The sequence below is a fragment of the Paroedura picta genome, chromosome 2 (genome assembly GCF_049243985.1).
Source record: "Paroedura picta isolate Pp20150507F chromosome 2, Ppicta_v3.0, whole genome shotgun sequence".
Lineage (NCBI taxonomy): Eukaryota > Metazoa > Chordata > Lepidosauria > Squamata > Gekkonidae > Paroedura > Paroedura picta.
This window is the reverse complement of record NC_135370.1, coordinates 86,313,706-86,327,598: the sequence shown is the minus strand read 5'-3', so window position 1 is coordinate 86,327,598 and position 13,893 is coordinate 86,313,706. Positions and strand designations below refer to the sequence as shown.

General features: G+C 42.2%; 1 protein-coding gene across 1 annotated transcript in view; it reads right to left on the bottom strand.

The window, feature by feature from the left end:
- The window catches only part of LOC143828921 (mucin-2-like), a 77,900-nt gene that overhangs the window by 18,645 nt on the left and 45,362 nt on the right, over window positions 1–13,893 (bottom strand). Inside the window, exons 33-40 of the mRNA XM_077319080.1 lie at window positions 12,222–12,674; window positions 10,444–10,497; window positions 6,194–8,512; window positions 3,293–3,489; window positions 1,870–2,044; window positions 1,084–1,331; window positions 737–920; window positions 263–455 (exon numbers count right to left, since the gene is read on the bottom strand). Of these exons, the coding sequence (XP_077175195.1) occupies window positions 263–455; window positions 737–920; window positions 1,084–1,331; window positions 1,870–2,044; window positions 3,293–3,489; window positions 6,194–8,512; window positions 10,444–10,497; window positions 12,222–12,674 (3,823 nt within the window). The remainder of the gene's footprint in view (window positions 1–262; window positions 456–736; window positions 921–1,083; window positions 1,332–1,869; window positions 2,045–3,292; window positions 3,490–6,193; window positions 8,513–10,443; window positions 10,498–12,221; window positions 12,675–13,893) is intronic.

Genomic DNA, 13,893 nt, shown 5'->3' with positions numbered 1-13,893 from the left:
GATGGGGCAATTAATTAACACATCATTAACTTAAACTGCAATATGTAATTGGCTTAGTAATAGGATAGGAATATGTCAAACTCATAAGACCAGGAATCTTTCGGAAGAAATCAGTTGTGTCCCTATATGCTGACATAGGAGGCATTTCTTATTAACATTATTGAGAGAGTAAAAAAAGAAAAGTGGACTTTAAGAAATGAAGAAAAAATCATATTAAACACAAGCAACTTACAAAAGTGAAACCCACGTGGAACACATTTACCTTTTTAGGAGCTCACAGAGAAGTGAAGGTTTGCAGGGAGAGGCAGTTGGGACTGTCGGAGGTGGGAGAAGTGGAAGGCACTGGGGTTTTGATGGGTCATTAACAATCCAGTCATCTGCCATTACTTCACAGCGAGAGGCAAGACTTCCATTGCGTAACATACAGTCATCTGCTGTGTTGTTGGTGCATGTGCCTAGCATTGACGAAAAGCAAAGGAGTTTACACACAAGTTGATCTTTGTATATCCATAATATATAAGTGCTATGTTAAAAATTATTTTTATTTTAAGTCAAGTTTCACAACCATTTGGGATTTTTTTGCATGGCAGAACTAACCTTTATAATTTTCAATAGATCATAATTTAAGCTGGTTGTGTAAATGTATTCTCAGAATACGCCTGACTTTACAATGTTTTTCTTTATCATCTCCTGTTTAGTGTTAAAGTTTAGAAGCACAAACAAAAAGAATCCTTACCGCATTGCCCCTGGGTGTTATTGCCAAATAGTTTATAGGGCAGTCTAATTGTGAAGGCCATTCCATTGTAGGTCACGTTCATCTTAAGTTCAGGAATTTCTACCACTTGATTTACACCTGACTCATAAACTTTCAAACCATATTTTTGGTAAGGCAGAGCCACTGTCTGCCCATTTACAAGCACCTAATAAGAGGAGATAGAATAAAAATGAAATATGGGCCTCTTTTAGATCTATCAATGCAAATTTAACTGGATTTAGCTTACCTGCATTTGACCCAGTGCAATTCTCACAAAGGTAATGACACTTTAGCAAATCATTGCTGAAATGTAAGCCATTTTCTCATACCTGTACTTTCATGGGGACCTCTCTGACTGTTGTTATGCGCACTTCCTGTGTCTCATGCCTCACAAAGAGTGTGCGTGGACAGGAGACTGGTTCCCGTGGATCACAATGGTAGTTGTCTATGTAGACCCCAAAATTGTCTACACGTTTATTAATCTCTTCCACCAGGGTATAGGTACAATTTCCTTGGTAACTATAGTACGTGCCATCAAATGTATAATAATGAGGATCTCCCCAGCCTGTGCAGTAGCCTTCAGAGAAATAATAGAATTTGCTTAGCAGCTCATGGGATACGGAAAGTGTGTTGTAACAAGAAATCAATCAATCCTAACAAGACAGAGAATCTAGCTGGAGCTCATAGCTAATACAGAAACTTTAAGGAAATTACTGTCAGCCACTTTAGTTACTACCAGGCCCCAAAAATGAGTCTTACGCAAATTGTACTCAGGAGAAAAAAATGCAATTTTTTGGTGAGTAGAGGATAAAGACGCCAGTTTACAAACTGGTGGACCCCAGTGAGAGAACTTGGTGGCAGAGAAAACAGGACAACTCAGATGAATTCCAAGTGAAGGTAAACTGACTTAAAAGTTTGCATTTTTACCTCAATAGCTTTCCCCATTCATTAGAATACCTAAGAAATTATCTCTTGATAGATAGATAGATAGATAGATAGATAGATAGATAGATAGATAGATAGATAGATAGATAGATAGATAGATAGATAGATAGATAGATAGATAGATAGATAGATAGATAGATAGATAGATAGATAGATAGATAGATACTCACAGTCACATTCCCAGTGCCAGCAGCACCCATCGTCATCTATTACTCGCACGGGGGCAAGCCCATTGGAGCACTGGGGCTCTGGTGGTGGTATGCACTCTACAGGAACCACCACCCATGTGTCATTTTCAACGCATATGGCCTGAGTACAATTGCATATCCACCAAGAGTCACCTGGCTGTATTTTGAGAAGATAGAAAGCAAATAAATAGTATTTCTAATAGAAGAAGGAAGTTAATGCTCAAATAGATATTAGAGTTCACAGGCATATGCATGTTCATATTTCTGTTTAACAGTGTGGAATTTTAAATGTACAGTACCCAAAACTAGAGTTGTACAGATGCCTTTAGAGGAGGCCTAAATAGACCCAAACCAAGCTAATTCATGTGAGCTTACAACCAGATCACAAAACAGTTGTGCCTCTTAATAGATTCATGTATTTTACAGCGAAATTGTACTTTTCCAATTAACTCAATGGTTTAGTAGGCTTTAACTCTGTTTAGGATTGTACCTCTATTATCTACTATTATCTACAACTATGCTTGAGTAAAACAGGGCCCTTGCAGGGAGCAGATTCTGCTTGCACAAGGGGCTTTGGGTTTTCTCTGATTGTTCCCTATTTGTCCCTGCTGCTGCAGGCTCACAGGCCATTTTGAAGGGACTCTCCATCATTCACAAGTGGCTCTGTGGACAGGGCAGTATTCTGTAGTGGCAAATTATTTTATGAACTGAACCCACTGAATCTAAATTGCTTGCCACTTTTCCAGTATGTCTGCTTCTTAATGGAAGGGACCAGTGGTGTTGAGCAACTAAATTCCCCAATTTAGTGCTGCCTGTGAAAACACCCCTTTTGTTTTGGTCACATAAGGGTTGATTGCTATTCACTACAATCAGGGAAAATAAAGTGGTACACTTGGGGAAGTAGTTACAGGGTAAAATCCAGTTCCTGAATCTGGGTGGCATTATTCAGCAGGATTTTGGAGTAAGATATAATGCAGCTATTTACACAAATAATGCAATTGACTATATAAAGAAAAAGTATACCAATGATAACCTACATTTAATTACATTTCCCCAAATATTCTGCAATAGATCTCAAAAGACCACCAAATGTTCTCTTTGGTCTTTAGGGCATTATAGAATTCATTTTGTATCTGTTATTCTGCTTGACAGGGTAAGATGCCACCAGTACTGAGAGCTGTGAAGACTGCAAGGTCACGTGGAATAGAGAAAAAGCAACAGTATGCACAAGATGAAGACAGTGTTTCCCCTTTCAGTCACTCTCGCAGGCACTCTAGAACCTTTCTAATCAGAAGCTGTTTTTAAAAACAACTTGACAGTTTATGGGAGATTCAGAAAAATGTGCAATATAATTCCATCAGGTTACCATATTAAGTACAATGCTATATAATTAAAAATTACTAACCTGAACAGTTCCGTTTAAACATGGTTTGACTTGAGGCGTTGATGGAGGACTAGTTGTAGCATTGGGTAGCATTGTAGATGGACTTACAGTACTTGTGGTACTTGGACAAACCCAATAGAAAAACTCTATCTGACACCAGCTTGAGCAGTTGGCAAGAAAACATGTGTCTCCATGACTGCCTGTGTCAACAGTTTCACCTATAGTTTCAAAGAAAGGGTTTAAATACAATTGTAAGTTTAAAAAAAATACTTTTCCTCCTGTAAACACATAATCTTAAGCAATGGTTAACTTTGTATAATTTAAACCATGGAAATGTTTCAAATTAGGGATGAGTAAAAGAAAGTTTTGCCATATTGTCTAGCCTCTGGAATTCCAGAGAGAAATTCTACAGAAATTCCAGTACATTACAAAGGATTTCTCTCCTCTAGTTGAGAAATTCTCTTAACCCTTTACATACTAATTTAAGTGGCCACCTGCCTGGAAATCACATTCATTGGAATGTGATACATATTCACATGGTCCATCTGCATATACTTTAGGAGACAGAAGCAGAACAAAGCAAATCTCAATTTTAAAGTGTAAAATTAGAAAATATCATTTACTACAGAGCAAGTCTCTTTTTTCATTGTTTCAAAATATGAAACCATGAGCTCCAAAGTTTTTAAAATGCTTGATTTCAAAGGGGTTTTTTTTCTTTAGGGAAAATATCATTTTTAAAATAAATGACTGGCATTTATCCAGCCATGTAGTTCTTCCATTTGCATAAAAGGGGATGGTGATGGCTGCTGATGACATATCACAGAACTTCCACATTGGCCTCTATGCTTTTGCTGAGGATCCCCAAATACCAGGAACAAATTCTGGTGGGCTCCTACTAAGAAAAGTGTGCAGATGATTGAATACACGGCGGCAATTAACATTAAGTACAACTTTTTCACATTGTCAAGTGGTTATTCCTCAGTCATTATCATAAATATGTATATACTATATTTAAAGCCCATTTTATTTAAGAATAAAATGGGCGCTCGTCCCCCTCCCCCCTCCCCGGGGACAGCGCTGGGCGGCTGCCTGGGCCCGCAAAAGCCTTTGTCCTCCCCCCCGATGTCAAAAGACTTCAGGGGGCCCAGAGACGGCGCTGGGCGGCCGTGCAAGCCGCCCAGCGTCGTCTCCGAGCCCGCAGAAGACTTTGTCCTCCCCCAGGCAGGCAAAGGGACGGGGAGCCGCGGGCCTACCTTCCTACCATGGGTAGAGGAATGGCCACTGTGGGGCGAAGGTTTGCCCTCTGGGGGGGGGCAGGTTGGGATGCGCTTTGCACCTCCCAATTGGTGGTTGCCGGGCCAAACAGCCGCTGCAGGCAGCTGCTGATTGGTGGTTTGGAGCTGAACTGATTGGTGGTTTGGAGCTGGCTTTGCGCCTCCCGATTGGGCCCTCCACTTGTCAGTCCAGGGGAAGGGGCCAATGGGCACCCTTCCTCATCCTGGACAGGGCCCACTCTCAAGGCCCTTACTCTATTATTTTATCCGCTCCGCAGGAGTGGTTAAAGATCTGTTTTAACTATGGTTTCCAGAGAGCCTCCAATGGAGGCAGTGGTCTAATGTCAACAATCTGCTAGCTGGCAGGAAGACTTTCAGGAGAAAGAGGAAAGCCCAGACCATGTCACTAGGATTGCACAAGAAGTGATGTCATCACATTGACAACATTCAGGCAATGCTCTGGGCAAAAAAACTGTATGTTAGAAGCCATTTTTAATCATATCTTGCCCAAATACCAGAGCATGATGACATTACTTTCTGGGTAATATAAACATAAAAGAGGAAGAATTGGTTTTTATACTCCACTTTTCACAACCCAATGGAGTCTCAAAGTGGCCTTCCCTTCCTGTCCCCACAACAGACATCCTGTGAGGCAGGTGGGGCTGAGGGAGCTCTGATAGAACTGCTCTGCAAGAACAACTCTAAAAGAACTGTGATTAGCCCAAGGTCACCCAGCTGGCTGTACATGGAAGAATGGGGGATCAAACCCAATTCTCCAGATTAGAGGTTGCTGCTCTAATGTCTGTGGAATTAACAGTAGAAATTGAAACAGAGTTACACACTTTGAAACCCATTAACTAAATGGATTAAGGGTGATGTGACTCTGTTTAGGATTGTGTTGCATTTCACTTAATTTATCAACTGCAAAAGTTTCAATGGGTGTAGTCACTATTGCTCCAGCACACCAATTGCACCTGTAAAAAACAAGGTTACGTACAACTCAATTCACCAGGCTTCGTTTTTTTTAATGAGTAAAAGAAAGATTAAAAACAGATCAAATCAAGTATTCTGATATTTATAAGAAAAAACTTTAATATAATAAATTATGTTACTCTGAAATAAAAAGCAGAGTTCATCTAACTCCCTCCCGCCAGCAAGAGTGAAAAGAACAAGAAAAAAAACTACCAATTTTAATCTGACAAAGCTAAGTTTATATTTCTATATCCCTGCCATGAAAGGACACTTATCAAATCCAAATTGTAAATGTATATGTGGGCAATATAAGTGCACGTTTCAAAATGCAACCCAAAATATATGTTTCTGTAGATGGGAAAAATTTAAGTTTCATATCTCCTGAAAATAATTATGTAAACACACTGAGACAAGTTTCAGCTGAATCTAATGGGACACACTTTTACTAATATGTTCAATTTTACAATCCTACAATATTGAAATATTCAACTTAGACAAAGAATTGTTTCAATGGCTAGCAATATTAGAGTAATATATATGGAAGCCACCTCCCCCCAAAAAATTAGAAACACGGAGTTGCTTCTCAATTTATATTTTACATGGCTTCTAACAAAATAACAAATGACAATTTGAACTCTGCAAAATTAACTCCACATAAAAAAGCAAAAATACTCACCTGGCATATATATCTTCCCCGCAAATTCACAATGGCATGGTGTAGATGTGGATATAGTTGGTGAAGTTGTTGATGGAATTGTGGTTGTTGAGGTTGTGGTTGGTGTTGGAGTAGAAGTGGTTGTTGTTGAGGTGGTGGATGTGGTTGTGGATGGAATCTCTGGTGTGGTTGTGGTTGGTATCTCAGTAGGTGTGCTTGTGGGCAGGGTTGTGGTTGTAGTTTCAATTGTAGTGGTTGTGGTAGGGGATGATGTAGTTGTACTTGGTGTCTGAGTAGGAGTGGTTGTTGGGGTGGTGGATGTGGTTGTGGATGGAGTTTCTGGTGTGGTTGTTGATGTGGTTGTTGGTATCTCAGTAGGCGTGCTTGTAGGCAGTGGTGTGGTTGTAGTTTCAATTGTAATGGTGGTCGTCGGGGATGATGTAGTTGTAGTTGGAGTCCCTGGTGTAGTTGTAGTTGTAGTTGTGGATGGAGTCCCTGGTGTGGTTAATGATGTGCTTGTGGTTGTTGTCTCAGTAAGTGTGCTTGTGGGCAGTGATGTGGTGGTGGTTTCAATTGTAGTTGTACTTGGTGTCTGAGTAGAAGTGGTTGTTGTTGGAGAGGTGGATGTAGTTGTGGATGGTGTCTCTGGTGTGGTTGTGGTTGGTATCTCAGTAGGTGTGCTTGTGGGCAGAGTTGTGGTTGTAGTTTCAATTGTAGTGGTTGTGGTAGGGGATGATGTAGTTGTACTTGGTGTCTGAGTAGGAGTGGTTGTTGGGGTGGTGGATGTGGTTGTGGATGGCGTTTCTGGTGTGGTTGATGTGGTTGGTGGTATCTCAGTAGGTGTGCTTGTAGGCATGGTTGTGGTTGTGGTAGGGGATGATGTAGTTGTACTTGGTGTCTGAGTAGATGTCGTTGTTGTGGGGGTAGTGGATGTAGTTGTGGATGGAGTTTCTGGTGTGGTTGATGTGGTTGGTATCTCAGTAGGCGTGCTTGTGGGCAGTGTTGTCGTTGTAGTTTCAATTGTAGTGGTGGTGGTAGGGGATGATGTAGTTGTACTTGGTGTAGTAGAAGTGGTTGTTGTTGGTGTGGTGGATGTAGTTGTGGATGGAGTTTCTGGTGTGGTTGATGTGGTTGGTATCTCAGTAGGTGTGCTTGTGGGCAGTGTTGTGGTTGTAGTTTCAATTGTAGTGGTGGTGGTAGGGGATGATGTAGTTGTACTTGGTGTCTGAGTAGATGTCGTTGTTGTGGGAGTAGTGGATGTAGTTGTGGATGGAGTTTCTGGTGTGGTTGATGTGGTTGGTATCTCAGTAGGCGTGCTTGTGGGCAGTGTTGTCGTAGTTTCAATTGTAGTGGTAGTGGTAGGGGATGATGTAGTTGTACTTGGTGTCGGAGCAGAAGTGGTTGTTGTTGGGGTGGTGGATGTGGTTGTGGATGGAGTTTCTGGTGTGGTTGATGTGGTTGGTATCTCAGTAGGTGTGCTTGTGGGCAGTGTTGTGGTTGTAGTTTCAATTGTAGTGGTGGTGGTAGGGGATGATGTAGTTGTACTTGGTGTTGGAGTAGACGTGGTTGTTGTTGGTGTGGTGGATGTAGTTGTGGATGGGGTTTCTGGTGTGGTTGTTGATGTGGTTGGTGGTATCTCAGTAGGCGTGCTTGTAGGCAGTGGTGTGGTAGTAGTTTGAATTGTAATGGTGGTGGTTGGGGATGATGTAGTTGTACTTGGTGTCTGAGTAGAGGTAGTTGTTGTTGGGGTGGTGGATGTGGTTGTGGATGGAATTTCTGGTGAGGTTGATGTGGTTGGTATCTCAGTAGGTGTGCTTGTGAGCAGTGTTGTGGTTGTAGTTTCAATTGTAGTGGTAGTGGTAGGGGATGATGTAGATGTACTTGGTGTCTGAGTAGAAGTGGTCGTTGTAGGGGTGGTGGATGTAGTTGTGGATGGAGTTTCTGGGGTGGTTGTTGATGTGGTTGTTGGTATCTCAGTAGGCGTGCTTGTAGGGAGTGGTGTGGTTGTGGTCTCAATTGTCGTGGTGGTGGTAGTGGTAGGGGATGATGTAGTTGTACTTGGTGTCTGGGTAGATGTGGTTGTTGTTGGGGTGGTGGATGTAGTTGTGGATGGAGTTTCTGGTGTGGTTGACGTGGTTGGTATCTCAGTAGGCGTGCTTGTGGGCAGTGTTGTGGTTGTAGTTTCAATTGTAGTGGTGGTGGTAGGGGATGATGTAGTTGTACTTGGTGTCTGAGTAGAAGTGGTAGTTGTAGTTGTTGGCAGTGTCTCAGTGGTACTGGAATACTTTGTGGGAGTAGTTGTTTTCAATGAGACTGTAGTGGTGTTGACTGTTGAAGTCTCTGTACAGCAAGAACAATATATACTCATTGTTTTAAGTCTGGAAATGTTGTTATTTAACCAGTCGTTTAATTTTTTTAATTGTACTGATGGACCAATATTGGTAATAAACACACCAGTTATATAGAAGTACTTTTAAAAAGTTTTCTGCAATTTAAACATATTTTGGCTTAGATCACCCAGAAGTCATCCACCAGCATATTTACTCAGGTCATGGTCCTTTCTCACTTTCCCCATTGCAACAGCCTTACAGCCCTGCATATCCTGTTTCTTGTAGAAGAAGAAGTATTGGTTTTTGTACGCTGCTTTTCTCTACCAGAAAGTGTCTCAAAGGAGCTTACAATCACCTTCCCCTCCCTCTTCCCACAACAGACACCCTGGGAGGTGGGTGAGGCTGAGAGAGCCCTGCTATGACTGCTCAGTCAGAACAGCTTTATCTGTGCTGTGGCGAGTCCAAGGTCACCCAGCTGGCTGCAGGTGGGGGAGCGCAGAATCGAACCTGGCATGCCAGATTAGAAGACTGTGCTCCTAAACACTACACCAAGTTGGCTCTCTATCCTCAGGAATATTCGTATACTATGGCCCTCAGGAATATTATTTCAAGGGGCATTTCATGCCACTTCAGTACAGGTATGGTGAGTTACTGTAGTCTCTGAATACAAACCCCTTCCATAACCTATAATTAAAATAAAATATATTGTTTTCTTCACATATATGTGGGTATAATCTTAATGAGTTTTCTGATTGGTTGATTAACAATAATAAACTCCTAAAAATAAATGGATAACATTGTGTTTTTGTTTATGTTGCAATGAATATATATCTCAAATTCAATTTCAAGCTATTCTAGTCCTTTTAGCTATGCATATTAGTAGTTTTAAAATGTTCTATTTGTATTATTGATATTCTGCTGTTTATATTATTGATATTCTCATTTTATTTCTGAGGAGATGTCCTAATTAAAATATTATTAGATGTGCTTTTATTCATACTACATTCTAGCGCAGAAACTATCTACAATTTGTAGTACATCTGATCTCTAGGGAGTTAGTAATTCAATGTACTTTGTTGTTGTTAGGTGCGAAGTCGTGTCCGACCCATCGCGACCCCATGGACAATGATCCCCCAGGCTTTCCTGTCCTCTACCATTCCCCGGAGTCCATTTAAGTTTGCACCGGCTGCTTCAGTGACTCCATCCAGCCACCTCACTCAATGTACTAGTTGTTCTCAACTAGTAGCCTCAGGAAATGGAAGCATGCATCCCTCCCTCATTAAATATCTGCTCATTCATAGCAGTATCATCCTGAGACAGATAGAGATTGGCATATCTATATGTTTACAACTTGCTTACAACTGCTTCAGGCATCTCTCTCACCCCAGCCTCCCTCATATTCTACGGCAAGTTAAATAAAAAAACTAGTGCTACTCAGGAGATAATAGTTTCATCTCAGCTTCAAAGTCCAATTGAGGTTAAATATAGTTCATAAAGAAATACATGAATAAGGCTGAAAGGACACATGGGTCACAGAACTACAAAGATGTAACATAAGTAGCAGGTGTAAAAGCATTTTTTCTAAAGGTACAATTAAAATGAGATCTAGAAACAATTAATGAATGACTAGGACAGTATTCAGGAGCATAGCCATCTGAAGCAGCAGAACAAAAGTTGAGCCCAAACTTTTTGAGACCAACCCAATTTTATTCGAGGTATAAGGTGCGCGTGCACATGAAAGCTTATACCTTGAATACAACTTTGTCGGTCTTAAAGGTGCCAGAGGACAGTATTCTTCACTGAGGCTTCATTACATGTAGATTCTTAATATGTTTTATGATGACATCCTTAAAATGTTTTTATACTATGGGTAATTTCAGAAATGTAAATGCAAACACAGTTTTGAAATTAAGATATATACTTCTGTGAGTAAACACTTACCTGGTGTCCATGATTCTGTTTCCTCAGTTGTGCATGGAATTGTTGTGGTTATAGCTGTAATTGAGACACAATTTCAAGATAAGGATGTTGTGATAGAAAACATGTAACATCAATACAAAGACAACATCAGCATGAAGACCATGTGAACTGGAAAAAGAAGGTGTACTGTTCCTCACGATGGTAAAACTGTTCTTACACTATATAGACTATATACTGGTTATCATTAAAATGCTATTACATTTAAGCATCATAAAAGGCATCTTAGTCTCACAACCCTGTGAGTTGTTACAAAAAGTGATTTCACCAGGACTACTTAGCTAAGCTGACATTTGAATTTGTATTTCCCAAATCCAAGCATTATACCCTAACCCCTTCACCAGACTCGCAATCCGTTCCAGAATCCTGGTTATACTTTTCTCACAACTGGAAACGACAACTATAGGTTTTCTCAGAGGCATTATATCATGTGTGAAAGCTTTGTGAAACCATCATTAGAAACATACTGTAGGACGACAGTTTTAATATCAATGACTCTTGGAATCAGAATGCTGCTGAGTTCTTTCATGAAGTTTGAAGACAAATACGCTAGTTCCTGCTGTAGGCAAACTCTGGCAGAGTTTGAAGTAAAGCTGTATATACGGTTCTATCCCCAAATTAAGACATGTCTGTTAATCACATGAAGCTGGCATGCACCGAGTTGTTAAGCTCAACATCACCTACACTGATTGGCAGCAGTATTGTCAACATGATCAGAATTGCGTACTCTGACAAGCTGCTCTCAGAATCTCAGATACCGGTCCTTTGCATAAAGCTCCAGTCTGATGCTTTTCACTTAAGAGAGTGCTGGAATATGGGAGCAGCAGGGATAGTCAAACTGTGGCCCTCCAGATGTCCATGGACTACAATACTCATGAGCCCAGCATTTGCAGGCAGGGGCTCATGGGAATTGCAGTCCATGGACATCTGGAGGGCCGCAGTTTGACTACCCCTGATCTAAGGCATACCTTCTATGATTGAGACAGAGCCCTCCCCCATATAGAAATGCTTTTACTAAGTTGTTAAGCTGTGCTGTGCAGCTATGAGTTGTCTCACTTACTTAGTACCAATCAGAGAGCACCTTGCTTGTAAAAACAAAACAAAAATCGATGTAGTGGAAAAGGTAAATATGCAGGTCCCTGCTCAAAAACAATAGAGGAATTTTCAAGGGAAGTTTTACCAGTAAACTCTAGCATATGCTGACCAGAAATATCAATTGCAACACCAAGATACAAAACCTTAGAATTGGCCTCCTGAAAAGTCTGGCTAATTGCGAATGGCATCCTTTCCCAGATGTCCATTTGTGTCAGTATTAAGACAGAGAATATACTATAACAAGAGGAAACCCACAAGGACTTGTGGGAGGAATCTCATTTTCACCCTCACCACTATTTCCTCTTTCACTTCCCTGAAAGCTTCCATAGCCTCTCACTTTTCTTGTTTGTCTCTTCTTCTAGAGTTACCAATCTTCAAATAGGGCCTGGAGCTCTGGAACCACAACAGATCCCCCAGTTCCAGAGAGCAGATTCCCCTTTAAGGTTGCCAGCACCAGGTTAAAAAATTACTGGAGATTTGGGGGAAGGAGCCTTGGGACAGTGAGATTTAGGTAGGGAAGCAAACTCAGCAGGGTATAATGCCATAGATGCCACATTCTAAAGTGCACTGTTTGCACTCTTACACATTCAACATTAGAACACAGGATATAATATAATACGTTCAGAATACTATTCCAAAATTGTTACCTGTGGTTGTTTCCAAAGTGGTGGAAGTAGGGCTTGGTGTTGCCGTGGTGGTTGTGGTAGACAGAGAGGTAGTAGTGCTTGTAGTTGTTTCTGGGGTAGTGGTTGTGGTAGATGGTGTAGTAGTAGGTGCACATGTAATGCTACAGCAGTATATGCTGATCTCATAGTTGAGACAAACAGATAAAGGTACCGATGGCCCTGGAACCTGATCCTTATTGTTACAGACAAGCCCAGTTGAAACATCACATTCCACTTTTTGGCCCAACTCTTTGAAGGAGAAGTCAGGAAATTTCACTGCTCGGCAAGATATATTCAGAGGGCTGGTACAGACGTCTATGCCATGTGTTCTGATGTTGTCATATGTTTCATAATCACCACCTTCTGGGCTATAAACGGGGTAACTCACATCTATCCAATCAGACCATTCACAGATTTCAGGACCAGGAGGACACGCTGTTGCAATAAAACAGAGACAGAGGTAAATGTTACAACAGGTATTTGTCCATTATTCTTGGCTCTCAGAAATATATATTACTAGCAGATAAGCCCATTGTATGTTAAATATAATGGGCCATAGGCCCCACCCAGCAACATCGGCAGAGCAAAGAGCGCGCAGGTGGCAGCTGAATGTTGAGGGGCTGGGGGAAGGAAGCGGCCATTCCCTACTCCCTCTCCACCCTCTCCAGAGCCCCAAGTTGTGGCACAGAGGCAGCTGTGGGGCTTTGGGGGGGGGCGGGAAAGGTGGTGTCCATTTCCCCCTCCCTTCTTGCTGCCCTCCAGAGCACTATGGAAGCAGCCGTGAGACTTTGGGAGGGGGGGGGAGGCAGGAGACATGATCCACCACCCTTCCTTCCCCCCATTGCTTGAAACCCTGGTGAGGAGAGCTCCTGCTGGGCCCGAGTAGGGCTGGCACACCCCATCTCCATGTTGCACAGGCTTCCCAGGGCGAAGGGTGCCCCACAGTTGCAGCCTCCATATCGCAAGAGGAGGCAGGCACGAATATGAGCAGGTGGGACAGGTGTGCAGTCAGCGTGCTAGGAAGGCTGGTGGGGACCGCTGCCACCTCGCCTCCTGTGTTCTTGGTGTGTGGCTCGGCATCTTCTTTGGGGCAAGAACAGGTGGGGCCAGTGCCATCTGGGTGTGCTGGGAAGTTTGCTGGGGGCTGCTGCCTTGTATCCTGCACCCTCGGTGCTTTGCTCGGCATATCCTGTGGCAGAGGCAGAGTTGGGCCCTCATGGCCGGCATGGGCAACCGCAATGCCCCACAGCGAGTGGATGGGTGGAGTGGCGGAGAGTTGGGGACACACTGGCTCCGGCAGCCAGGCACATGTGTGAGGTGAGGGGCAAGAGGCCGGCTGATTGGCTGGCTGATTGGCCCAATTCCAACTCAACCACCCCAGACATGATCCACGCCCCCCCCCCCGGGCAGTTTGGGAAATACAGGACCAATGGATAAGGACTGGAATTAGGTTGCTGCATTCCAATAGTTCTGCCCCCACACATATTTTAAAATATTTTTATTGGGAAACCACCGTTCAAGTTGTATTCAACAGTTTTTTTATCTAATACAAGTATTTTCATTGTATTTTATTTGTAAATCATTGTCTATTTGTTTCTCCAATATGCCTTATGCTTGGGAAATGGCAGGTATTAAAAACAGATTTTTTTTTTAA